Genomic DNA, 8,791 nt, shown 5'->3' with positions numbered 1-8,791 from the left:
AGTAACAAAGTCCAGAGCTATATGGGACCAGTGAAGTGAAAAAGGAACTGAGCCAGAAGGTAAAGCTCTCAATTTGCTAGTCAATCTATGTTTTCTATCTTCATTTATGATCATAAACTCTATGTCATAACCAAATGGACAAGACCCAATAAGATAAGACAAGAGGAGACAACTTTTCTCACTCTTTTCTTTTCATTTTGCTTAAGTTTATTTCTACTTTTAAATATTGCAATAGTTTTTTTGGGGATAAAGATGAAGTCCATTGATCCAGTAATGCTCCTGTGCTGAGCGGTTCTCATGGGTCTAAGTCTCCAGGTTCTACGTCACTCTGCCTGAAGGGCGGAGCGGCGAGCTGGAAGCAGAATGAGTCAGTTATACGACAGAGTGTGAGGCACAAAGCCGGCAGAAGCCACCATCTTCTCCTCAGTGGAACATGGAAGCTACTGATGAAACTGAGCTCTGCTTCCCAACACTCCCCAACTCTTCCTGCAGGAGAACCGTGAATCCTCCCTCAGTGTCAATGACGGCTTACGTCACACTGTCCTGCATCTCTCTGCTCACTGTGGCCCTCAACCTGCTGGTCATCATCTCCATCTCTCATTTCAAGTAGTCAAATGTTTTGAGAAAATGCCCGTTTTGTGTTCGACTCCTCATGTTGTGTCTTAATTCTTGCTGTGTTTCCTCTTCAGGAAGCTCCACACTCCCACCAACATCCTCCTCCTCTCTCTGGCTGTCTCAGATTTCCTTGTGGGCTTCATCATTTTGTTACAGTTTCTCAACATCAATGGCTGCTGGTATCTTGGTGACTCTATGTGTGCACTCTATGGAGTTTTAGAATACGTCATCACTTCTGCCTCTATAGGAACCATGGTGCTGATATCGGTCGATCGCTATATTGCAGTTTGTGATCCATTACATTATTCCACCAAAGTGACGGAGAACAGAGTGAAGCTGATCGTGCTGCAGTGCTGGTTCGGTTCTGCTCTCTGTCACACTTTGTTGCTCAAAGAGAACCTGAAACACCCAGGAAGCTTTAAATCCTGCACTGGAGAGTGTGTGTTAGGGATTACTCCTGTTGCTGGAATTGTAAATCTCATCCTGACATTTATCGCTCCTGTTGCTGTCATCATTCTTCTGTATATGAGAGTGTTTGTGGTGGCGGTGTCTCAGGCTCGAGCCATGAGGTCTCACGTTGCAGTGGTGACCCTGCAGAGCTCGGGGACGGTTCTGGTGAAGAAATCGGAGCTGAAAGCTGCCCGGTCTCTGGGCGTGGTGGTGCTGGTGTTTCTGTTGTGTCTCTGTCCTTTTTTCTGCGTCACAATGTCAAATGAGGTCACGGCGTTCAGTGTTTCATCCATCGCTTTTGTTTTAAATCTGTATTACTTTAACTCCTGTCTGAACCCTCTGATCTACGCTTTTTTCTATCCCTGGTTCAGGAGATGCGTGAAACTGATAGTGACTCTGCAGATCCTGAGGCCTCGATCTGGTGAGGCCAACGTAATGGAGTGGGACTGAAGCCACTGGCCTCAAACTAAGGAGGCACTAAGGTCTATTGTTCTGCTTGTAATTGAAACTTTAAGGATGAAATGTGTTGCTGCTCAAATCACTGCAGGCGCTGCACAAAGAGAATGAAACAGGTGGTCATAATGTTATGGCTGATTGCTGTCAGAGTCTTGGTAGTTTTCTTTCACATTGTAGATTTTCCTAAAAATGGCATGAATTTTTTTTTTTTCAAAAGGAAAGCCAACTTCTTATGCAAAACTGTCACTTTGTCAGACAAATGCTGCTTTTTTTTTTAACTTAAAAAAGACCAAACTCTGTCCTGCGCAACTAAATCCAACATGAATCTCTTTCATGTCATGACTTTCTCTCACATCTCAGTGAAACCTGATTTAGATCGTCTCTAACTGGAAGAGCACAACCTTTTAATGTTGCACTGTTCACACATCCTCTGAAGTAAAAGACTTTCTTTTTCAGCGTTGACTCCCACAAACATCAGAAGTCTTGTTTCAGGATTCAGTGAGTCATTGAAATATCTTGTGTGTGAATCAAGGTTGCCGTAATAAATCATTCAAGTTTCATTAAATTTCTTTGTGATGGATCTTTTCTTGGGTTGAATTTTAAAAGAAAAAATAAAGTTCAAGTTGAACTAAATGAATGTTGAGTTCACTGTTACGCAATAAACCTGACTTCCGCTGCGGCGTCTCACTGACCTGATCCAGCTGCAGTCATCCTTTGTGTTCACCCCTCAGCAGCCAGAGCAAGAGGCTCCCATCAGACCAAAACACCAGGACAAATTTAACCAATTCAATCAAGTCTTTGATTTTCTGATAATTTTCTCCAGAGTTAGAAACACAACACGACACTCAGAGCCGAGCTGAGACATGAGAGATGCTGCCCTGAAAACTAACTACCTGCTTAATATTAAAGTTGCCTCAAAGCCATGCTGTCAGGGGGAGTTTGGATAAATCTTTAGAATGAAAGCCAAAGACGTTTCAAGGACATTTCACTGGATTTTGCACGAGAAGGCTTCATTAAAATAGGCTTCATACTGCAATTTTGAGGTTTTTTTTTTTTTAAGTGATTCACTTGAAAACAATGTTGTATAAAAGGGGGAAAAATCCACACTAATAATAAAGCGGTCCTTGTGGAAGTCAATCAGGCCTGATATTAGGTTTGCTTAAAATGCTTCTCCTTAAAATGCTGTTTGTTTCTGTAATCAGACTTCTGTTCTGTCTGTCTCCACCACTGATGATTAAAGAGTCTGATTCTCTGCATGGGGAGATCAGAAAGAGAGCAGCAGGGGGCAGCAGAGAAATAACTGAAACACTGCAAAACCATCACTTTTTAGTGGAACCAGTCTCATGCGGTCTTTTTTACAATGAAGCATTTTTGCAGTGCAGTGATATGGTATTTGAAACAGAAGTGTTGCTTTTAAATCAAATCAAATCAAATGTTATTTATATAGCACTTTTCATATTAATAAAAACAACGCCAAGTGCTGAACAGTAAAAACAGTCATAAAAATAAAAAGAATAAAAACCGCGCCATCAAACAGTATGCACCACACACGCACGCACGCAAACACACACACACGCACACGCACACATTCTCCCATTAATTTGCACAGAACAAAGGAGACATGGCATGGCACTGAGCATCTTGGGAAAACACCACCAGTGGGGCCGCCCACACCAGGACAAATCAAGGGTCAATTAATACTGGGGCTCCAGCGCCCGACCCCCGACCCCGACAGACCAAGGGAACCCGCACACCAAAGTGTGGAGCCCCCCAGGCCAGCCAGGACCCGAGGACCCGAGGACCCGGGCACAGTAACCCCAGCGTTGGACCAGGACCGACTCCCGGTGTGAAGGACCCCCCCTGAGGAAACACTGGAATTAAACAGCTAAAACATGATAAAATATGACACGAAATTAAAATAAAATAATCAAATAGGATTATAAAGTAAAAAAAGTAAAACAAGTTGAAAGTACATAATAAAATAGAATAAAATTACATAAATAAGAATGGAATAAGAGGACTATAAAAGGTCAGTTAAAAGCCTGATTAAAAAGGTGCGTTTTCAACCTCCCTTTAAAAATATCAGCAGTCTCTGCGGTCCTGAGGTTCTCCGGCAGGCTGTTCCACAGGCGGGGGCCGTAATGGCTAAAAGCCGCCTCGCCATGAGTCTTGGTTCTAGCTTTAGGAACACACAATAAGCCACTGCCAGAGGACCTCAGGGCCGAGAGGGTCGATAGGGTAAACACAAGTCAGTTAAATAAGAAGGCGCAAGGCTGTTAAGACATTTAAAAACTAATGAGAGAACTTTAAAAACGATCCTGAGGCTGACAGGGAGCCAATGCAACGACTGTAAAACCAGTATAATGTGGGCCCGCCCCCTGGTCCTCGTCAGGACGCTTGCGGCTGAGTTTTGTAATAACTGTAGGTTTGAAATATTCTTTTTGGGAAGACCAGAGAGCAAGGCATTACAGTAATCTAATCTACAGGAGATAAAAGCATGCATTAGCACCTCTGTACTGGCCTGAGAGAGAAACGGGCGGACTCTGGCTATATTCTGAAAGCGATACTTCAACATTTTGGCACATTGGCCCATTTAGCGCAATTCCTTAGTCATTTCGAACAGCATACTTACTGTTTTTGTGAGGGTGAGCTGTTGTTTATTCAGAGGCGAGTCGGGGAAGGTTTTCGGGATGGACACAATGGAAGTGGATGGTATTTTTGTTCCCCCTCATCAAACTCATCAAATACAAAATCCAATAACCCCAAAACACTTTGGTGGACATGTTATAATCTGCAAGTTCACTACGCTGTGAAATATTAATGCAAAATTACCAGATTGAGTTGTTTTTGCGAAGATTGCTAAGACGGAACTACTTACTAAACATGGCGTCTGGGCGTAGTGATCTCAAAAGAAAAAGTAGTTCCCAGTATTTGCTTCAGTGTCGTAACGCTACAATATTATTTGTTGGTGTTCCACAGCGTAGTGAATGTGCGGATTATAACAGGGGGGATAAAAAGCTGGGCGGTTCCAGAAAAGGTTAAAATTGTCAATGAAATAAAAGTTGGGGGCTGTGCAGGAGCGCTGAAGCCAGGTGTTTAGGCTGAGCAGTCTGGAGAAGCGTTCAGCGCCCCTGGAGAAGGTCGGCAAAGGTCCAGAGATAAAAACCGACCTTCCACAGCTTGCCAACAGGTTAAAAAGGTCTTTAAAATCCTGCTTGGTGACCTCCAACTGCCACCGGGCCGTGTTGTTAGTGCCGACGTGCACAATGACCCAGCGGACAGTGGAGGGGAGGGACTGCAGGAGCTCCGGGAGTCCGTGGAGAATCGTGGGGACAGTAGCACCAGGAATACACTGTGTGATGGCATTAAAAAAGCGAATATTCCTGATGCTACTCCCCAACGAGGAGTGACATGGGGGAGAAGAGGGGACGGGGCGGGGGCGGCTGCGGGGCGACGATGTCGGTTTCCGGGGCTGGGGAGCGCTCCGCTGGTGCAGCGGCACCGCCGGCAGCAACCTCGCTGCTGGAGCGGTGGTCCTGGCCCTGGTCCCGGTTCTCCCCGCGGTGGTGGTGGTGGCTCCCGGAATGCCTCCTCACCGCCTCCCTGATCAGCCTCAGGTGTGCAGTGGAGGCCACGGTCCGGGGCGATCGCCGCCGGGGAGTGGTCCGGCTCCAGGGCCGTGGCGGAGCGATCCAGGGCCGCAGTGGGGACATCCTTCGCCGGGGCAGCGGCGGGGAGCTCCTTCTCCGAGGCCAAGGTGGAGTGGGCCCGGGCCGCGGCGGAGTGATCTGTGGCCGCGGCGGGGAGCTCCTTCTCTGGGGCCGAGGTGGAGTGGGCCGCGTTGGAGAGAGCCATTTCTGGGGCCGGGGTGTAGTGATCCGGAGCTGTGGCGGAGCGAGGGCGGTGCCTAGCGGTGTCTGGTGGCGTGGCTTCCAGGGTGTCGTGGCGGCGAGCTGCGGACCCGCCAGAGGCCACAGCAGGCCGCGGACCCTCACCACCTGCTGGGCTGTCGTATTGCACCAGGGCATGGAAGCAGTTCGAGAGGGGCAGTGGAGGCAAAGCCGCGGTGGACGTAGGCTTGTGGCCCCGCACCACCACCTCCACCCAGAAGCGCTGATGGTCCAGAGTAGAGCAGGAGGGAGCCCAGGGTGCTGGAGCGGTGGTGTTCATGAAGGACGAGATGATCATGGATTGTCCTTCGGCCAACATCTGGGCCTGCTCCAGCAGATCGTCTTTTTCCCTGAGCTCCTCCGACAGCCGGCGGATGTCCTCCCTCAGGTCAGCGACGATCCTGTCCGCCTTCACAACCAGGGGGTGCAGGCGAGGTCCGCGGTGCAACGCTGTGGCCATGTTGGGCTGGCGGCACGGCCTTGCACACTGGTACCCACGGGCACACACCTCTGTCCCTGGTGCCCGGGTTCACTACTGGTGTAACCGCCGTCTTGCTGCCTCACCGCTCCTGGATTCACCGCTACCGGTTCGCCACTCATGAGCTGCCGCTCCGCCTAGGTTCCAAGCGTCAGTGCTGCTGCGCGCTGTGTCTCAGTGCTGCTTTAATCTGTCTCCAGTCAAGGGAGGCATCAAAAAGCCTGACAGAGCAATTGATTAATTTAATTGATTAATTAATTGATTTATATGTAACTGGAGCACAGGAAATCAAAGTATACAGATAAACTGGGGCCTGTTGCACAAAACCATGATCAGAGATTAAGTCAGGGTGTCTTTGTTATCCTGGACAAACATGTCCATGATCGAGTTGCTCTAAAGTAGGACAGGGGAAAGTGGGGCATGTTTTCACATTAGTTACCATGGAGATTTATTCTGTGGAGTTTGTCTGCTCCAGATCAGGATCTGTTCCAGAATTTGTTATTCAGTCTCAGTCAGAAGTCCTCACAAACAAAAACCAATATTTATTCCACTTTCAACAACACCCGCTGTCATTATGAGCATGTTCCAGCGTTGGCTCTGAAATCGGAAGGTTGTGGGCTCAACCCCTGGTAAGGGCTAAGAATAACCAGGTGGGCCCTGAATGCCTGTACCTCAAAAGCTCAGACACTGGATACTGCTAAGCAAAGATTCACAGCCCTAGCTACCCGCATAATATATACAAGAAAAGTAGAAACCAGGAAAATAAACAGCATTCTCCAACAATCCAGTAAAGGTATCCTCTCAAAGGCAGGACAGTAAGACCACAGCAGACCCACCCAGGGGGGAGACTGAGCAATACTGGAAGAGTATCTGTGAGAAAGAGGTGCCACACAACACTAACGCACAGTCGCTGGCAGACCTGCAAGCAGAACACTGCAACCCCCCCCAGAAACAGGGGTGCAGAAGACTCCGTTTCCCTCTCCTCCCCCCTTTATGAGTAGTGATGAAGTATATGTTGTTTGTAGGGGTGGGACGAGACACAAATTCCACGAGACGAGATGTCTCACGAGATTGAGTCCACGAGATCGAGACGAGACGAGACCGGGGGCGGGCTATTCACGTTCAAACAGCGGCGCACAGACGATGCCATGACTGCATTTGCACTTCATGCCACTAGGTGTGCTGTTTGCATGTTCAACCTTATTTTACACAGACACCACAGAGGAAGAAGGGCGCCGCAGCCTCTGCAGGCTCTCTCTGCATGTTGTTAGAAAAAGAGTGTGAGCCGGCAAGACGTGGTAAAATGTTCGTTGATGCGATGCACCATTTTTTCAATAAAAGAGAAGAACTGAACGATCGTTTCAGCACATTTCTCTTACGTCGTATCAATCAAACTGTATGATAAATAGTTTGTGTACTCAAAAGACCAAGATTCCTTGCGAATAGAACATGCGCAGAACTTTCGACTGGGTTTTTAAATATGAATATGAGCATATTCAGGGTTTTGCACGTGTTTATATTGCTGTGCGTCATGTAATGTATTATTCCGTCAATATTCCAGTTAATAAAGAGTTATTGCCTGCATATAAACGTACTCAATCTTGCGGCATTCGATCTCGCGAGATCTCGTGGCGTTTCGATCTCGCGGCGTTTCGATCTCGCAAGATCTCGTGACACGAGATCTCGTCCCATCCCTAGTTGTTTGTGATTAAAATTGAGGGGCAGTAACCACACCATGCCGAGAGCGAGGCCAAACGAGCAGTCCCACCTACCTGAGCAGCCCCACCCCCGACACGGCGTGCCAAGTCCCCCAGATGTGTGTGTTGTATGTATTTGGTCATGTTAGATGTCTAGATGTAATTAAAACTGAGAGGCGAGCCACCGAAGGGTGCAGTGATTGAGGCCACTTAGACGCCCCCCTCCACCACACCCATTCATACCCAGTCATACTTTATGTTGTCCTTTTAAAACGGTGGTGCACAAGCGTAACTCCGGGTTAAAATATTCAGAGTTGATCTAATTCAAATCAGCTTTTCTGGAACTGAAAAGTTAAATTTTTCCTGTTACAGAGCAGACTCAAAGCTTGTTGAAATTTTTTCTATTCATATAGTGCCAGGTACAACAGTTATTTCTAGGCACGTTTACAGAGAAACCCAATGATTCCATGTGAGCAATCACAAGGGGCCATTTCACTGTGGTTTCGTTACGGATCTGAAATGGATGCTCAGCGGAAAATTTACATCACACAGCAGGAGCTTGAAACACCGATAAATGGCCATAGATATGGCTACTACCATTAGCCCCACTGTGGAAAGGAAGAAACCTGCAGAACCAGGCTCTTCCGGTTGGGGTGAAGGAATAGGAGAGAAAAGAGAGAACGGACTGATCCCACTCAGCAGACCACAACAAGACACACAACAGTAGCCCAATATATTTATGAAGACAATCACAGACTCAGACACAGGTGAAACACATCAAGACCAGGACCAGAACACAGACATGAAGGTGGGCCAAGGAGCAGCATAAGGCTTTGGTCACAAAGTCTTGATGCCCAGACTGGTTTTTCTCTGAGCAGTTATACATATTTTACTCATATGTCTGATTTTTACACTGTGAGATATATTGTGCCTGCGTTCTTGTCGTGTTCACACACTTCGGGTGATTTCTGAAGCATAACATTAACTGTGGCGCGAAAAAAAGAGAGTTTGAAACTAAGGTTAGTACATGGTTACATGCGACATGAGAGAGAGAGAAGGGTGGTGGGGGGTGAACGAGGTGGGAGAGAGAGAGAGAGAGAGAGAGAGAGAGAGAGAGAGAGAGAGAGAGAGAGAGAAGGCGGTTTCTGGGGTTGATCAGAGGAGAGTCAGAGGACTCAGCAGCTCTCTTCCTCCTCTCAGTGAGG

The 8,791-nt window shown here is 47.5% G+C and overlaps 1 protein-coding gene across 1 annotated transcript; it reads left to right on the top strand.

Annotated features, from left to right (window-relative positions):
- The first annotated feature begins 433 nt into the window (after nucleotides 1–433).
- On the top strand, nucleotides 434–1,515 carry LOC115403305 (trace amine-associated receptor 3-like). The gene is made up of 2 exons (XM_030112165.1): nucleotides 434–606; nucleotides 690–1,515. The coding sequence occupies exons 1-2, from the start codon at nucleotides 434–436 to the stop codon at nucleotides 1,513–1,515; spliced, it is 999 nt and encodes a 332-aa protein (XP_029968025.1).
- The last annotated feature ends 7,276 nt before the right edge of the window (nucleotides 1,516–8,791 follow it).

Source organism: Salarias fasciatus, chromosome 16, assembly GCF_902148845.1.
Source record: "Salarias fasciatus chromosome 16, fSalaFa1.1, whole genome shotgun sequence".
NCBI classification, from domain to species: Eukaryota; Metazoa; Chordata; class Actinopteri; order Blenniiformes; family Blenniidae; genus Salarias; species Salarias fasciatus.
Note: the sequence above shows the minus strand (reverse complement) of the source record. Positions and strands in the feature narration are given on the sequence as shown.

Coding starts and splice junctions, on each gene's coding strand:
- LOC115403305 (XM_030112165.1), top strand. CDS start 434: ATGGAAGCTACTGATGAAACTGAGCTCTGCTTCCCAACACTCCCCAAC. Junction 607..689: donor ATCTCCATCTCTCATTTCAA/GTAGTCAAATGT, acceptor TTTCCTCTTCAG/GAAGCTCCACACTCCCACCA.